Source organism: Bos indicus x Bos taurus, chromosome 7 (assembly GCF_003369695.1).
Source record: "Bos indicus x Bos taurus breed Angus x Brahman F1 hybrid chromosome 7, Bos_hybrid_MaternalHap_v2.0, whole genome shotgun sequence".
Classification (NCBI taxonomy): domain Eukaryota; kingdom Metazoa; phylum Chordata; class Mammalia; order Artiodactyla; family Bovidae; genus Bos; species Bos indicus x Bos taurus.
In genome coordinates, this window is record NC_040082.1 from 98194588 (window position 1) to 98213108 (window position 18521).

General features: G+C 49.3%; 1 protein-coding gene across 12 annotated transcripts in view; it reads right to left on the reverse strand.

Moving 5' to 3' along the window:
• Positions 1-18521, reverse strand: part of CACNA1A (calcium voltage-gated channel subunit alpha1 A) — a 379358-nt gene that overhangs the window by 47241 nt on the left and 313596 nt on the right. For 8 of the 12 annotated variants that reach the window (XM_027547946.1, XM_027547955.1, XM_027547945.1 and 5 more), the window contains 7 exons: positions 18218-18277; positions 17332-17438; positions 10572-10583; positions 7195-7294; positions 5162-5322; positions 2228-2365; positions 110-311 (listed from right to left, as the gene is read on the reverse strand). In XM_027547946.1, the coding sequence (XP_027403747.1) occupies positions 110-311; positions 2228-2365; positions 5162-5322; positions 7195-7294; positions 10572-10583; positions 17332-17438; positions 18218-18277 (780 nt within the window). The remainder of the gene's footprint in view (positions 1-109; positions 312-2227; positions 2366-5161; positions 5323-7194; positions 7295-10571; positions 10584-17331; positions 17439-18217; positions 18278-18521) is intronic. The other 4 variants (XM_027547952.1, XM_027547949.1, XM_027547951.1 and 1 more) reach the window with 1 other exon arrangement.

Below are 18521 nucleotides of genomic sequence, written 5' to 3' on the forward strand. Positions count from 1 at the left end.
CTGTGCCCTCCCCAGATGCCCCCAGAAGCTGGTTCCTCTGTGTGTGTCTGTGTGTGTGTGAGTGGTGGGATGTCAGCTTTTAAATGGGGATGCAACTGGAACGTGGTACCTCATTTTTCTCCAGGCTGTACTCCTCCATCATCTTGTCCCCCTGCTCCTGGAAGGTGATGATGATCAAGGCCACAAAGATGTTGACAAAGAAGAAGGGGAACACCACAAAGTAGACGACGTAGAAGATGGACATCTCCATGCGGTACCCGGGGCTGGGGCCCTGGTTCTCGAAGGTGGCGTCCACGGAGTGCTTGAGGACCCTGTGAGAACCAGGGTGGGGAGCGGGACAAAGTGAGGCAGGGGAACAGGGATGGAAGACAGTATCAAGAGGAGACAGAAAAGAAAGGAAGAGTAGTCACTGTTTCTGACGGCGGTCACAGTGGTTGCTTTATGAAGCCATAATCTTCCCAACACTTTCTGTCTTTGGGGAGTGTTGACAACAACATCAGTATTGTTGTCACACTGCCCTGTATCGAGGGTTTATTATGTGCCAGAAAAGGTATTCAACCTTTTATTTATTTTTCCAGTAACCCTCTCAGGGAGGTTATTACAGGCTCCATGTTGCACACAAGGAAACTGAGGTTCAGCAATTCAAAGTGACTTGCTGTGTAGATCGCCCACTGAGATGGGGTCAGGTTGGGATTTGAAAACGGGTTTGTAGTCATGTATGGGAGTGGGTAGGGGGTCATGGAGGCAGGGGTGTGTGTGTGTGTCTGTGTATTTAAGCACAGGTGGTGGTGGGAACTGAGGAGGTGTGATGAGCTTGCACATGGGAATGAGTGTACCCGTGGCTGCTCCGTACAGTTGCACAGGTCACGCACTGCTCAAGGGCTCTGCATCTAAGTGGCACCGTTCAGCTTCGTGTGTTAACGATGACAATTTTTTTTGCAGGGAGCCCTAAAGTGCCTTCTTTGAGCGAGATCGTTAAGTATTACTGCAATGCTTTTCTGACAGATGGAAGTGATGTCTGTTGAGAAAGGGGCATCTAAAAATTCACTCAAAGGTGTCTAATGGGCAAGCACCGGTCCCACGTGTGTGGGTACTGTGTGTGGGTGAGTAGAGAGGCACGTGTTGGTTAGGGCGTTTGGTGAGCGAGGGAAGCAGGTGAGGATGCTGAAGGCACAGGCTGCAAACTTACCAGACCTTCAACTTGGATTCAGCAGAGACCTCTGGGAGGAGGACCGGGACTAGGGTGGGGAGACCGAGGCATTGCTGAGACACAAATTCAGGGAGTGCCAGACCCCTCAGTAATCGAGGGAAACAGCATTTTACCCAAATGTCTAGTCTTTTCTGCAATTTTTTAAAAAGATTTTTTTTGTTTGATGTGGACCATTTTTAAAGCCTTTATTCAATTTGTTACCATATTGCTTATGTTTTATGTTTTTTCAGTTTTTGGCTTTGAGACATGTGAGATTTTTAGCTCCCCAACCAGGGATCAAACCTGCACCTGTTGCATTGAAAGGCAAAGTCTTAACGATTGACCAGCAGGGAAGTCTGAACTGCCAGGGAAGTCTCATTCCTGCAATATTTTAGAAAGTCAAAAGAAATGCCCCAAAGCCCACGATGAACAAAATATCAAGCATTTAAATCCTGGGGACTTCCCTGGTGGTCCCAGTGGTTAAGATTCCACACTTCCAGTTCAGGGGGTGTGGGTTTGATCCCTGATTGGGGAACTAAGATCCCACATGCTGTGTGCAGCATGGTCAAAAAAAAAAAAAAAAACCTAAAAAAAATTAAATCTGGGGCTTCAATTTTAATCTTGGCACGAGTTAGTCTCACCCATATCACCCCAGCCCTAACCCTGTCTGGGATGGATAGGTCCTGACTTGGAGAATGTCGAGTCCACAGCCCCGTCTTGGAGGTTTAAGGGGATGTGACCACCTGTGTATCTACGTGCAGCCTTTCTGCAAATCAGAAACAGTGCCTGTTCTGGGAGCGTGAAGCATACACTCAAGGGTTAGGTGAGCCGAGAGATGGCTGGATCTCCACCCTTCGAAGCCCAACCACACGTGGGGGCTGCCACTCTAGTGCATTTTGTATCTTGCATTGTCCCCACTTCCGGAAGCCAGGAATGAACCTCTCCTTCCCCCAGACCTGTCTCAGCACCGGACTCTCAGACCCTTCTCTCTCTTGCCCCCGGGCCCCCGCCCCTCCGAGCTCCTCCTGGCCCACTCACTGTGGCCAGCCTTCTCCCGTGGACACGGTGAAGAGGGTCAGCAGCGCCCACAGCACATTGTCATAATGGAACTCATACTTCTTCCACTCTCGATCCCTCGCCTTTACCTCATTCTTCTCATAGAGGAGGTACTTGCCGCTGCCACAGAAAATGGGGACCGTTAGTAAGTGGAGGGGTTTCTCCAGTGGCTCAGTGGTAAAGAATCTGCCTACCAATGCAGACCTCAGTTCCTCCCCCGGGTCGTGAAGATCCCCTGGAGGAGGGCAAGGCAACCCACTCCAGTATTCTTGCCTGGGAAATCCCATAGACAGGGGAGCCTGGTGGGCTACAGTCCATGGGGTTGCAAAAGAGTCGGAGATGACTTAGTGACTGAGCAACAACAACAAGTAAACAAAGGGAAACCCATCATTGGCTCCAGAGAGAGAGAGAGAGAGAGGAGGAGGAGGAGGAGGAGGAGGAGGGGGGTGGGGCCACCAGCCCACACTGCCTCCCACAGCCTGCAAAGCAGCAACACCCCGTTTCTCCCTGGAGCGTGTGCATCCACTGGGAGACACATCCATGAATGCCACAGCCTGAGTCCAGGGGGAGAGGACTCAGATACTCACATCCTTTTCTAACTTGAACACTTCTACTCCCAACGGTGGGAGCGTCAGGCTTGCGGGGTGGTTAAGAGCAAGGAAGGAGAAAGGCACATTTTGCGGTTCATCAGACCAAGGTATGCAGCTGCTGCTCCTTCTCAGGGTAGGATACAAAGGTCAGCCCCAGACTCTTAGCCTAATGCCTGGGATCTTTCCAATTTCAGCCAACAAAAAAACAGCCCGGAGTCCTTTGCCACATAGTAAAACGGGCATCCCTGGTGGCTCAGCGGTAGAGAATCTGCCTGCAAAGCAGGAACTGAAGGAGATGTGGGTTCAGTCCCTGGGTCAGGAAGATCCCTTGGAGGAGGGCATGGCAACCCACTCCTGTATTTTTGCCTGGAGAATCCCATGGACAGAGGAGCCCGCTGGGCTACAGTTCATAGCGTCACAAAGAGTTGGATGTGACTTAGCATGCACGCGTGCACGACCCTTTATACTGGTGACAAAAGCTGTACTGACTGGGCATTTGGTTAGTGAGAGGCTCAGCACTTTCCTGGACTGAGTCTAGAACTTCCCATCAGGAAGATAACCCAAAGATGGGGGGATTTCACGTCCACAACCTCTGAGCTACAATTCCAAAATCCAGAAAGCTCTGAAAACCTAACATTTTTTCCCTAATGGCAGCTGGCACATTCCAGCCTGAAGGTCAAATCTAGACTTGTCTCTGGGTTGCCAGTAAGCTAAGCAGTGGTTGTTTACATTTTAAAATGTTTTTTAGTTGCTAAGTCACTAAAATGTTGTTGTTTTTAGTTGCAGACTCTTTTGTGACCCCATGGACTGTAGCCCGCCGGGCTCCTCTATCTACAGGATTCTCCAGGCAAGAATACTGGAGTGGGGTAGTCATACCCTTCTCCAGGGGATCTTCCTGACTCAGGGATCGAACCTGCGTGTCCTGCACTGCAGGTGGATTCTTTATCTGAGTCACCAGGGAAGCCCTGAATGGTTGAGACCAAATCAAAAGAATTCATTCATGACAGATAAAAATGAAAAGAAATTCAGTTTCCAGAAACAAAGTTTGATTGGCACACAGCCATTCTGATTCCTTTACTTATTGTCTGCAGCGGCTTTTGAGTTTCATTTGTTGTCATGGAAGGTGTATGCAAAGTCAAAGATAGCTACTATCTGGCCCTTGACAAAGTCTGCCCATCTCTGATCTAATGCGTTTGGCAACAAAACCTGACCCAGCTGGATGTGAGGCTTTGTTCTTGTTATTTATCCCATTTGGTGCAAATAGTTGCATGCTTCCTAGCAGAAGTATTGCATTGGATCACAAGGCTGTTTTAATCAACTGAAGGTGTGAGGTGCTATGTGGGACATGCGCCTCGCAATTTTTCTAAAAATCTCAACATATTCTGAATCTATCCGCCTGTAAAGGTTTCCTACAAGGAACTAGATGGGTGTTGCTATCCCCTACTTGACAAAGGTGGCAACTCATAAGTTGAGCAACCAGCTTAGGGCTCATGGGGCAGGGACTCTTATTCTACAACTGATGTTCTACTTGCAGATCCAAGCTGCAGATCCAGGCCGCCCTCAATATCCAAGCCCTCAGTTTCCAGGTCCAAGATGAAATGCAACAGGACCCTACGGTCGTCCCCCTCCTACCGTATCCTCAGCCTGCCTTTTGTCTGCGGAAAAATTTCAGCCAAAAAATAAGTTTAATCAGAGGGGTGAGAAAATGCAGAAGCAAAGGAAAACAATCAAAGAAGACTACATTAATAACAGTTTAGTCATTAAGCAGAGTCAAGGGCCTTTAGCTCCTTCTCAAGGGCTATAGATAATATCCTGAGCCATATCCTGTGAGTTGTCTTACAGATACTGAAATCCCCCCCAGGTGGAAGACGTTAACTACACGATGACCAGACTGTAGCCAGACATAAGCTGCCGTGCAGTTCTGAGAATGGGTCTCAAGGAGATGCAAACAAACCGACCCTGGAACTGAAGGTTGACTGTACTTAAAACAATTAAGATGCTGCTAACCAATTAAGTGACCAATCTGAAGATGACCCTCACAGCTGGCTGTGCTGTTTCTGCATGTAGCTCCCTCCTTCCATCTATAAAAGTTCTTACCCACTGATTGTCAGCAGAGAAGGGGTAGTTGGCCTTTGGACAGGACTCACCACCCCCCGGTTGCTGGCATCCAAAATAAAGCAAACTTTCCTAAACCAACTTTGCATTTTTATTGGCTTTTGAGGAGCGAGCAGCCAGATCCCCACTTGTGGTTACAAAGAGACTGGTGCCTCTGATCGCCTCCCACCCACCAGCCCTGATGGGGATGCCTAGAAGAGTCAAGACTCACCGGCAATCTTTCTCAAACTCCTTGGACTCATCTGTGCAGTGGAAAAACTTGCCCTTGAAGAGCTGCACGGCCACCACGGCGAAGATGAACATGAACAGCATGTAGACGATGAGGATGTTGAAGACATTCTTGAGAGAGTTCACCACGCAGTCAAACACGGCCTGGTGGATCGGGCGGGAGAGTGGGTGTGAGCAGGCTGGGAGCTGGCCCAGCCTCCACCTCCAGCAGCTCATAATATCAAAGTACAGGATTCCCATTTTACAGAGGAGGACATGAGCCACGGCCGTGCAGTTCTGAGAAGTAAGTGTGGGGGCTGCATCTAGTTCTGAGTTTTTATGCATCCCAACCCCCCAATTCTAACCCCTGGGGAACGGGGGCCACTTCTCCGAGCTTCTCCAAGGTAAGCTCATGGCTCTTTAGGGCAAGAGCAGAGATCGTCAGTGGAGAGGTCATTTCCAGTTCCTTCTTTGTGTCCCTGCCTCAGGGTCACTCTTCTTTCCCAGCATCTGGAGTTGTGCGATCTCTTCCTTTTTTTGCCCACCGATCACTAGGGGGCGCTCTGGATTTGTGAGTTGACTCCACGTGCCCTGGAGATTCTGCCTTGAGTAAGATGAAATCTTTCCATCATCCTGCCAACCCCCACCCTCCACCCCCAGCCCCATTCTGCTATGAATCACAGTGGGTTCTAACTACAAGTTAGCATCAAGGGTCATCGAACCTACTGGAATCGCATGTTAGCTTTATTGGCTTTCCCTGGGGGACAGAGTGCATAGTTCTCATGGGGGTTTCAAAGCAGGCTGTGACCCAGAAAATCGGGAAGAGCCACTGAACCGACTACTGCTGGATTCCACGTATTTCAATGCAAGCCGGTTTTCAAGTCCGGAAGGTAGCCACATTTCCTCTTTGAATAATTCATCAACAAAAAGGGGGCGTCGAATCATTATTTCCCAAACTATGGGGGAGGAGCCCACCACCAGTGATATCAGACAATACGTTTAGGTCCTTACAGGAGCCACAAACCAAGTAACACTGATTGCATGGTTGCAAAGTTATTCTCTCTCTAATTCTCTCAATCCTTTTGAGTGAAGGAGAAAGTCTTCCTTAGCTGTTGCTGTGTTAATAACATTTATAATTTTCCTCTTTATGCTTAGGTGTTTGTTTGTTTGTTTTTGGTTTGTGTGTTTTCTTTTGTTTTTGACCCACCAAAACAGGACATGCAGGATCTTAGTTCTCCAACCAGGGACGGAACCTTGTGTCTCCTATGTTGGGAGTGTGGAGTCATCACCACTGGACTACCAGCAAGTCCCTATACTTCTCATTTTTTAAGCAAGAAAGAACAAGCATCCATACTCAAAATCTTTGTCAGGCAACTCTTCTGGGCTAGATTTTGAGAATAGTTATCTTTTTTTTTTAACAGATATTTAATTTTACCTTCTATGAACAGTGGATTCTGGTTTTTCCAACTTGAGAAACTTGACAAGCATGTCCTTTTAAAATAAATCCACTTAAGTAAAAAAAAAATAAAGTGACTTAAACATTAAGATAATACAGGTGCAACATAAATTGAAACGGGGTGTTTGAATGACTAAGCTTCATATCCTTTCTTCTTTCCTTTTTAAAAATTTGAAATGACAAGTGTTTGGGAAATGCTGCTTCATGCTGTTTTGGAACAGGAGATATTGGAGCCTAGAATAGGCAGGTGAAAAGTTTAAGGTTATGTGGGACCAGAAACCTAGTTTCCTGCTTCCCAGATTCGGGTTATGCCCTGTTTTATCCACATGATGCCTTCATGGGAATTAGGAAAAGGGACCTCAACTTTGCATGAGACATTTCACCTAATGGAAAATTACCATAATATACAGATTTTGTTCCATTAACTCACTCTACTGCCATCTACTGCAAAGTTGTAGTAATAAGTAAATCCACCACAAAAAGTAGCAGCATCCCTTTCAACGCGGTGTCCTTGAGCAGTGTGCAAACTGCTCAACTGTACATGGCAACCCTGGGAGATCTCCCATATACCCCGATCTCACCTTGAGCTTTGGCAACCGCTTGATGGTTTTAAGAGGTCGTAGCACCCGGAGGACTCGGAGGGATTTAATCGTGTTGATGTCCTTTCCTTTGCTATTGCCACTGTGGAGGGATGTTAGGATGGGGAGAAGGGAAGAGAGGGAGCCAAGGTCAGGCTGGGTGGTGGGTGGCCTGTAGCCGCACGTGACCCCAGCCTCCCAGGTTTAGGAATCTGGGGTAAACCTGGCATAACCTTGCCTTGCTGAAGAGCAGTCAGTTCCCCTGCTACATCTGGGCACAAGGGTTAGTGAGCAGATGGCCTTCTGAGGTTCTTGGGGTTGTTGAGGGCCCTCCACTGCTGGGCTGGGCCTGAGCAACTGCATGGGGGCGGGGGGCCCTCAGATCCAGCATGAAGGAGTTAGGTCCTACCCTAACCTGTGTGCTCTCCTCGGAGCTGGTCTTACTGAGCTTTTAGAAAATGGGATGCCCTCCCCAACCCCCCCCCCCCACATTTCCAACAGGATCCATAAAGTCCTTAAAGTGGCATTTAAACAAGAACTCTCCTCCCCCACCCCTCCCCCAATATTCCCTGAACCCATGGGGCGAAAAGAACTGGAACATCAGATGCTGATGTTGAATCACTGCCTCATTCTTTCAGGGTCTCTTAGCTCATTTTTGTCAGATAGCTGCGTAAAAGTCCAGCCCAGGATCTACTGGGCATGAGTCCTAGCACTGTAGATGCCATGACACCCTTAGCCAACCATAATTCAACCCCCCCACCCGACCCTGCAATGAGGAGGGCACTGGGTGTGGTCATCAAAGGCTTGTGATGAATGGAACTCACCACCCACCCAGCTGCCCAAGGCAGAAACCCAATAGTCATGTTCATCCTCATCGCCCTCCTACCATGGCCACCATCCTAGGTCAGACCCCCATGATCCACCTCCCAACTTCCCCCCACTCTAAGTCTCTCTCTTCTTCCACCTTTTCTGCACACAGTGACCAAAACAATCATGCCACTCTCCTGCTCCAAACCCCTCTGGAGCATCTGAATTCCTAGCAGTGCCATCTCTTAACTTGGCATTCAAGGCTCTTCAAAATCTAGTCCAACTTACCTTTCCCTTTGCATCCCCATTGATCATGACACACCCCAAACCCCAGCCACATGCTCTGGCTTCTGTTCCTGCCCTTCCTCCACTGCTCCATTCACAGAACTATGCAGCCTTCAAAGCCCAAGGAAAATGTCCCTTCACAATCTCTGCTGACTGCCTCTGGGTTCTGCCAAACCCCAGTGCTTATTCAGAATCGCTTTTGTTTCTGTCATTGGCTCTGGCTTTAGACAGTGTGTGTGTGTGTGTGTGTGTGTGTGTGTACGCCCAGTTGCTCAGTTGTGTTCAACTCTTTGTGACCCCACGGACTGTAGCCCACTAGGCTCCTCTGTCCATGGGATTTACCAGACAAGACTACTGGAGTGGGATTGCCATTTCTTTCTCCAGGGGATCTTCCTAACCCAGGGACGGAATCTGCATCTCCCTCATTGGCAGGCAGATTCTTTCCCACTGAGCCACCTGGGAAGCCCTGGCTTTAGCCAGAAAATGCCCCCAAGGCAGAACTGTGGTTTATCCTTCTACGTGTTCATTTTCCCTTTAATCTGGGTTCTTGTCTCCGCCCCCAGCACGTGCCTGGTGTGTAGTTTCAGGACACATGTGAATGCATCCAGATTGGAGTTCTTTGGGGACCAGTGAGCAAACACCTCCCTACAGTCACCTCTTGGGTCGTGAATAGAGCTGCCTCAGAGACATCCTCCATGCTGTGCCTGTCTATCCAGGTACAAAATCATTTTTAATTTTTTTTTTTTTTTAAGGGTTCCTTTCTCTCCCTTTGCAGAGAAAAAGAGAATTGGACTTTAACCTGTCAGGCACAGCCATGCTCCAGGATTCAGCAGTCTGAGCACGGTTTTTTTCTTTATCTAAACCGAAGTCATCTTTATGATCTCAAAGCTGTGTCCCCAAAGTATGAGACACATCAGGAGAGTTGCTGAGATGCTTTTAGGCAGAACACAGACACAAGTAACAGGATCGCACAGGGAAACAGCTATGTTTTCTTCAAGTTATCTTCCAGGCTTTCTGCTTTGGTCAGAGAGGAAATCTCTGGTAAGTGTTCATATGTGTCTAATGCCTCCCTGGCGGTTGGTGGTGGTGTAGTCGCTAAGACATGTCCGACTCCTTGCAACCCCATGGACTGTAGCCAGCCAGGCTCCTCTGTCCATGGGATTTTCCAGGCAAGAATACTGCAGTGGGTTGCCATTTCCTACTCCAGGAGACCTTCCTGGCTCAGGGATCAAACCTGAGTCTCCTGCATTGGCACACGGATTCTTTATCTCTGAGCCACCAGGGATTCCCTTAATGTCTCTTTAGCACTCCCTAATCTCCCTTTTAACAAAGAACCTAGCTTGAATGCAACAACTTGCAATGCGACCGTTTCACTTCTGTTGAATTCACTTTTGCAGTTGCCATTCTATCTGAGGTCAACGATACTGGTTGTATGGGGATGACATAAGGTCTTCTAGCAAACTGCAATAGAGCTTAGACTCTATGTTGCTGGGGAAAAAGTCAAGCAAGTGGACATCTAGGTTGTATGCAGAACTGGCTAACATTTTTTTTTCTTTTCTTAAAATTCATTTCTAATTGGAGGATAACTGCTTTACAATGTTGTGTTGGTTTCTGCCGTACATCAGTGTTGAATTTGGCTAAAATCTTGATGCACCAAACTGCTGACATTTGCGAACACGCCTCCTGGGGCACATCTACTCATCTAAAAAGTACTCTATGGCCATTGTGGGGATGTCTCTCTCCCAGGAGGCACATCTCCCTTGAGAGGCTGAAATAATCCTCTGTGTTGAGACACCAAGGAGACTGTTCCTGGCAGTTTGGTTCCTGAGCATGCAGGAATGGCTTGATCAAGGTATTCTCACAGAAAACAACCAGATTTTCAAATCACTTTGTTGAGACTGTTGATGTACTTGGAGAAGGGGAGTTATTCCTCTTAAAGCACAAGCCCTCACTGTTTGGAATGTCCATGCTTCTCCCACCTGGGAAGTTAGACATTCATTCCCCTGATAACCACCCATCCGGCTTGATCTCAGATCATGGGGAGAGCGCCCTCCACGCCCAAGAACTGGGCTAAACGGTGGGTCATGGTGACAGGCAGTGGCCAAGACGCCTCCAGGCTCAGGCTCCCTGGGGAGTAGGCTGAGGGGCTCTAGTCACTGCAAGCGACAGGACGGTGGCAATGACACGAAGCTACGGAAACAGGCCCAGAGCCAACATGGCTGCGTCAGGGCACAGAGAACAGGACAGAACGAGAGAGAGAGAGAGAGAGAGAGAGAGGGGCACTTTACCGTGTACTGCTCCTGGTGAGGTGGCGTCGGAGGGAGAGACAGGTCGTAAGCGGCCTCAGAAGAAAGAACACAGGACACGCACATACACGCACGCACACCGGAGCGCGCCCTTGCCCGGCTGGGCACCGGGAGGGGCCGCCTCAGGCTGTGGCTCCGGATGGTGTCCATCCTTCCATCTGGAAGACCTCCGTTCCGACCCCTGCCCTTGGCAGGCTCCCGGCACTGCCAAACAGCACCGAGGAAGCCAAATTTTCAAGTCGCAGGATAGCCAGAAAGTTATCAACTACTGAAGGCAAATTTGCCACTAAAGGTCACTGCCAAGAGCTGGCGAAAAAACCCTTTTCTCCAGGTTTCTGGGACTGGAAGACTTTAGAATGTCTTTTTTTAATTTTTTTCCTCCCCAGCCACTCTGTGCTGCATGTGGGATCTTAGTTTTCCAATCAGGGACCGAACCTGCAACTCTATAGTTGCATTGGAAGCGCGGAGTCTTAACCATTGGACTGCTAAGAAGTCCTTTAAAATGTCTTGCAGGGGATGAGCTTTGGAGCTGGGGAGACCTGGGTTTGAATCCCAGCACTGCCTTTAATTTTTTGTGTGTTTGTTTTTGAACTAATTTTCTAATAGATTTCCGCTGGGATGAATGGGCGCTTGATGAGTATTGGAATAAAGCAAACAGATAAACAGGAAGTATCTGTTCACATAGCAAGAGGAAAGAATCCAGCTGCTTTGAGTCGCCCTTAATTCATCCTCATCTCTGAAACAGCCCTTGGGGATGCTGAGGTTTGATACACATTTATGGCCCTGACTTTACCCCCTAAGTTATGAAGATGAGAGAAGGCCGCTAGGAGTTCCAATTTGGGATGAAATTAAGGGGCGACTCTCAAGAGTCTTTTGGGAAAATGTGGGCCTGGGGAAACCTCTCTGCATCTGGCAGTGGCCCCTTGCACAACTCATCTTTGGAATCAGGGCTCAGTCTTATTACGACCCTCCAATCATGACTGGAGATCAAGGTGTGAGAAACTTGACTGCCATTATTAATAGAACAGTGCACCTGCCAAACAGATACTCTTCAGAATTTCCCACCTGCCCCCCCTCTTTTGAAATTAGTGATATTTCTAAAAATATAATGGTTTAATGCCTACAAATATTCCCACTGGATTCTTCCCCCTCCTGCTACCTTATCAGGATACCTCAGTGGTTCTCAAAGCTTAATGTATCTAGGAATTAGTGCACAGACAGAATGGTATACATTCTCCTTTTTGGATTATTGAGGAAGGTTTTCTCAAATTTATTTTTTAACTTTTAAAAACATTAATCCATGGCTTGTGGGATTATAGTTCCCATGCCCCCTGCAGTGGAAGCTTGGAGTCTTAACCACTGGACCATCAGGGAAGTCCCTGGAGAAATGTTTCAACAACAGTGATTTCTGCTCAACCTTATGGATGACATAAGGTGTAATACGGGAGTCTTCTGAATGTCACTGCATCTGCTTGTGGGAGGGTGGTACTATTACACCCATTTTCCAGATGAGGCAGCTGAGACTTAGAGAGGGAAAGTGACTTATCCAGGGTCACACAGCCAGCAAGTGACAGACTGAGCTTCAAACCCAGGTTTGTGTATCTTGCACTCTAATCTTCTATTTCTTTCCATTTCATTATACACACACAAAAGAATGCCTTCAAAGGTAGGGCCTGTTTTGAGGAGGATAATAAAAAAAATGGCTTCCTCCTTCGGCTTCCTTGCAGTTGGGCTCCTGAGCGTGCAGGAGTGGCTTGACCCAGGCGCTCTGCCGGCCATGCTGGCCCGCTTTGCGGGAGGACTGGCAGCGCCAGATGGACTCTTGGCAGCGAGGGCAGGACCACGATCCCCCAGCTGCTGAGAAGTGTCAGTTGGCCACCCCGATGCATGGGCACAGAGCGTGATGTCATGTGTGGTGACTCATGAAATGGTGTGTTAATGGTGGTCGCATGGACACGGCACACTGTCAGTGGATGGAGCAGGACACACACACACACACACACACACACACACACACACACACGGATATTTAGGGGAGGTGCAGGAGGGGTAGAAACCAACACGAGAGCTTCGACACATCCTTTGGAAGACCACAGGGATCATCTTCCCATATCCCAGACGGGGCCACAATCACAGCACTGCAGAATCCTTGCCTCCACCCCAACAGGCCAGAACAGCAAGATTCCTTTCCACAAAGAAGGGAATAGTCTCATGCCCTCTTCCCCTGGACTTCTAGGCCTTGCTGGAGACTCGAGGAACCCAGCCAGGCCAGGCTGTCAGGTCTCATCCTCCTGATTTGTGAAAGCGTCCACATTCAGGGCTGAGAGTTGGGCGGCAACCTTGAATCTGACAGTTGAATTCAACCTTAGTGATCCTGCCTGTGTGCTTAGTCACTCAGTCACGTCCAACTCTTTGCGAACCCACAAACTGTAGCCTGCCAGGCTCCTCTGTCCGTGGGATTCTCCAGGCAAGAATGTTGGAGTGGGTTGCCATCTCCTCCTCCAGGGCATCTTCCCAACCCAGGGATTGAACCTGTGTCTCCTGAGGCTCCTGCACTGCAAGTGGATTCTCAACCACTGGGCCATTAAGCCCTTAGTGATCTTGCTAGACTCATTTCCCAACACAATCTCTCTGGGCTTGTTTCCTCATGTACTAAAAGGGAATAATAAGAGAAATTCTTATATGGGGCTGTAAAGATTAAGTAAATGGAGGCTGTTACTGTCATTATTATCTGGTCAAGTATCTCAAATTTATGGGGAAACTGAGGCACAGAGAGGTTCAGGGACTTGCACATCTAGAGAGAAACCAAACAGGCTTGCAGGAACCATTTTTTTTTTTTTTTAAACAATCAGGTTTATTTCATACTTGCTGGGGACCTCAGCTTTGTCTATGAGGAAACAGGGACACAGGACAGAAAACATGAATTAAAAGAACAGAAAGAAGGAAGCAAAGGACTCTGGGATTGGGCACTCAAGTGGAGGCTGTCAGAGCATCCCTTGCTGCTGCTGCTACTGCTAAGTCGCTTCAGTCGTGTCCAACTCCGTGTGACCCCATAGACGGCAGCCCACTAGGCTTCCCTGTCCCTGGGATTCTCCAGGCAAGAACACTGGAGTGGGTTGCCATTTCCTTCTCCAATGTATGAAAGTGAAAAGTGAAAGTGAAGTTGCTCAGTCGTGTCCGACTCTTAGCGATCCCATGGACTGCAGCCTACCAGGCTCCTCTGTCCATGAGAGTTTCCAGGCAAGAGTACTGGAGTGGGGTGCCAGTGCCTTCTCCGCAGAGCATCCCTTACTCCTGCCAACATGACATCCATCTGGTAACAAGGAAAGGCCTCGTAGGGCAAGAGACCTCAGGTAAGAGAGGCCAGGAACCTGAAGCCAAAGGGAGGACTCTGAAACTTTTCTTGGGAAAAGAATAGCAGCTTGAGGGCTCCTTCTCTGGTGGAATGGCCAGGCATGCACAAGTTGCTAGATCAAGGCACTCCACCAGCTGTGCCTGGCCTGTAGCCCTGCCCTGGAGGGGGAGTGGCAGGACCAGATGGATTCTTGGCAGTGAGGCGGGGAGGGTGTGGCAGGGGTGGGGTCTTAGAGCCTACCTATTCCATCCCTAGGACCATCACATAAAGGTGCTCCCCGGGTTGTCAGCCCTTCTAAAACCCCAAGAACATCCCTAACACTCGTCAGGATCCTACTGGCAAAACTACACACCCCAGTTCCTGCAAGACATATAAGTTCACTGAGACTCACAGGGATGACCTGAAATCCCTTTCCAGACCCTTTCCTCAAATAGGAATTTAAAAAACAATTTGAAACAGGGATTTTCAAGGGCACGGACTGGCTGGCTTTATGCCTGTAGCAACTTCATAAAATCAGTTTCAAAGGTTGACTCTGCAAACATGCTGCCAGATTTCTGTGAGCTGTAGGCTCATTTTGAATGCCCTTGTATAACTTTATATTTAAAGGGAAAACTCAAAAAATTAAAAACACAAAATCAGCTCCCTGTGGCAGATTCTTTTGCAAACACAAAGAATCCTTTTGCTGATTGATTCTGGGTGGAAAAATAATTTTGTTTTTTGCAGATTAGGCTTGCTTCAAATTGAGTCTAATTGTAGCTTCAGGGAAACTAGGCCCATTATGGCAAAAGTTCTATGACTGAGAGGCTTGTTTCCCAAACTGCGAGGTCAAATGGGGGATGGAGGTGGGACAGGGCAATGGTGGGGGCCCCCTCTTTGGCAATGAAACTTGTTGGCTCCCACAGAGGTCTGGAAGGAAAGTTCCAAGGATGAACTGATGGGCAGCAGACACTACTTCTATTGTCCTACACCTAGGGGTGTAAAACAGAGGGCGAAACCCACTACCCAGGCCAGGCCACAGCGGGCAAAGTAGGGGGGCTGTGTGTGGAGATGGACGTGGCCTCTTCCTGAGCCCTGGGGGACTTGGGAGCTGCTGGCCAGATGTCATCCTGGAGGGCTGGAGGAAGTGTGGGAGGGGGTGCCTCCCTGCGCTTGCCTTCCCTGCTCCTGGAGACCACGCCAGGTTGGAACATGGTGGGGACTGGGTCTTTGATGCCAGAGTGAATGGTGGAGTGCCCGCCTTCTCCAGGCCATATGGCCCAGGTTAGGCAGAAGGTCAAGGCAAGGGAGAGGATGGAAGGGAGAAAAAGAGATGGGAGGAGGAGAGGGAGAGGAAAGAATGGATGGGGAAGGTTAGGGAGGGGGAGGGGAGGGGAAGAAGGGAGGGGGAGGGGAGGGGAAGAAGGGGGAGGGGGGAGGGGAGGGGAAGAAGGGGGGGAGGGGAGGGGAAGAAGGGAGGGGGAGGGGTAGTGGAGGCAGGGGCTGGAGGGGGAAGAGAGAGAGGGCAGGAGAGGGAGTCAGAGAGAGGGCAGGAGAGAGAAAAGGGGCAAAGAGAAAGACAGAGAAAGACAGCAACAGGACCAAGGGAGGGAAGGGGATCTGAGAGGGGTTCACCCCAGGCTTTTCAGAATTGAAACTTTCTCAGAAGCTAGCATGATTCCTAACTGATTCCTCCTTGTAGGAGTCGCTCAAATAACTGATGGATGGAGGGAGAAGCATATTTAATTACATTCTCATATCCACAGTGTATTGCCTTTTAAAATCTTTTTTGGGGGGAAGAAATTTGTGCTCACTTGATAAGAAACCAATTGTACCTTGAATTTTTTTTTTTTTTGGTCATTTTTATTAATCAGCATTCTGTGAAACTTCTATGTTAAATCCTGTATTCACTTAACTATTGAGGTTCAGTGTTTCTTCCTGACTTGTAGCTGCTTTTTATATATGAAGGCCCTGGATGCCCTGTTTTATTTGTGGCAATCTTTCCCCTCTAATATGCTGTGCACTTCACTTTGATTATTATTACTATTAAATCTACAGGACATCTTAATAATAATGTAGCCAAATACTCAAATACTTAAAAAAGTGGGAGAGAGAGAAGAAGGGGGAGAGGAGGGAGGGAGGAATAAAAGAGAAAGAAAAGGAGGGTAGAGGGGGAGTGGACCGAAAGAGGAGGAGAAAGTAGATGATAAAGAGAAGGAGGCGGAAAGTCTGGCTGGAGTCAGAACTACATTCCGCCTCCTGACTTTCATGGTACATCTCTACCAGCTCAGAGGTGTTCAGAAACTCTGGAGAGTTCTAGCTCTTCTGACACAACCTGACCTCATTGTGTTCCCAGGAGTGGCCCACTTTAGCCCTTAAATTGGAAATGGGCCACCACGCTGGCCTCCTGACAAACCAAGTCCTCGCTGTGTGGTCGGGGGGCCGTTCAAGGACTCCTCCAGGTCTGCTGAGAGGGGGCCAGGAGGCAGGGGCACAGAGGAAGCCCCTGACTTCTCATTATGTGGGTGAGGTGGGTCTGAGTCCTTCTGAGACTCCTTTTTAGGAATGATCCACTGTGATTGGGCACAGACAAGGTCTGTAAAAAGAATTGTTTCTGGATTAGGAGCTGATTAGTTTTTTTGACCCCAAACATCTACGACTTAAGGAATGTACTGCTAAGTTTGCTACCAGGGCCCTAAGAGCTAATGGCTACTCAGTCCTTAGATGCCATCTTGGAATTGCCACCCAGAATGTGGGCACCATCTTGGAATGGCTACTAAGCCTTTGGGTGCCATCTTGGAATGACTGCCCAGAACTCAACTGCCACTTTGACATGGTTGCCCAGAATCTAGGCACCATCTTGGAATGGCTTCTCAGCCCCTGGGGTGCTATTTTAGAATGGCTGCCCACAACTCGGGTGCCATCTTGGAGTGGCCTGATGAGACATGACCTTTCAGAGTGTCCTAGGACTGCCAGGAGAAGTTCAAGACACATGAGGGGAGTCATCAGGTCTAGAATTACAGGGCCTGCAGGCATAGGGTGGGGGTCCAAATTCTCATGCACATTCATTTCCTAATTGTCTTTTTAGGGGCTCCCCAAAGAGACAGCGGAGCTTGTAGAGCAGAAGGAAAATGAAATGTCCTGGTGGGGCTAGTCTACAGAAAGCAGCACAGCAAGGGGTTGGTGGCATGGCTGTGTGAGGAGGTAGAAGGTGGGGGCCCTTCTCCTTCTTCCTCCATGGTGGCCATCATGCAGAAGCCAATCGAAGCTCCTCCTGGTAGCATGCGGATGCCTCCCACCACCCCAGAGCCCCCTTTTCCCATCTCTACACCTCGAGAACATGTCCCCTGATCCAGTGGGTTGGGGGTGGAGGGACAAAGTGGTAAGTGAAGTCCTCAGGAGGAGACTTACGTGAAGGCAAAGGCCACCAGGGCCCCACTGACCACTATGAAGTCGAGAATATTCCAGAGGTCACGGAAGTAGGCACCCTGGTGCAGGACGAGCCCCAGGTCGATCATCTGAGGAGGAAGAGACAGCGTTCTGATCCCTCATCCCCACCCTGGGGAGCAGTATATCTACCCTTTTAGGCTTGGTGGAGGGGCCCCTGGAGGAAGCATGGTAGCCAACAGGACCACCTCATCCTGAGGGGATGGGTCAGAGGCCAGGGGACCTCAGGGAGGAGTGAGAAGCCCCCGCTCAAGGCTGCTTCCCACCTTGGGAAAGGTAGTTCTGACTTGCTGGTTCTTAGGTCAAAACCTCAGGGTCCCCCCGGCTTCTCACCTCACATCAGATCCATCAGCAAACCCCATTGGTTCTACTTTCCAAACGTTCCAAGAATCTGCCCACTTTTTACCACCTTGTCTGCCACCACCCTGACTGGTCCCATCATCTCCTGCCTGGACCGGAGCAATCATCTGCTCCCAGTTCTCTCGGATCCCCTACTCCCCACCTCCCACCCTGCTCCTCTTTCCAAGTCTGACCTCCCACGGAGGCTAGAGGGTGCCTGTGAACATCCGAGTCGTCACGTCCCTCTGCTCGGACCTTTCCATGGCTCCCACCTCACTCGGGATAAAAGCCCCAGACTGTCCCGTGGCCCCCATGTTCCTGCTTGATTCGTCCCAGTCACCTCTGCTCTCATCTCCCTGCTCTGCTTTCCCCACTCTCCTCTCTCACTTTCAGCCACATCAACTTCTTCGCTGCTCCACAAACACCAAGTATTTCCCATCTCTGGGGTGAGCCTCTTGCACCAAGGTGGGATTCTTGAGAGCGCAGAATCCTGTGGAGCCCTGGCACTCACCTTGATCACCATCTCAAAGGTAAAGACGCCTGTAAAAACGTAGTCAAAATATCGCAGCACCTGCAGGGGATGAAAGCAAGGGGGCAGAGGATCACTGGCTTGCTCCAGCAGAGTCCCGTGAACCTAGCCATGGCCCACTGGGGTATGTGGCCTCTAGCAAGGTCCCCAAGGAACAGAGTCTCCACCCACATGAGAAAATGCTGCAGCCATGTACAGAGGGGCAGGTCCTGCACTGCACAAGGGCCCCTCCCAGCCTGTCTCCGTGCAGATTTGTATGTTGTGAATGAAACTGTCCAGCAGATGG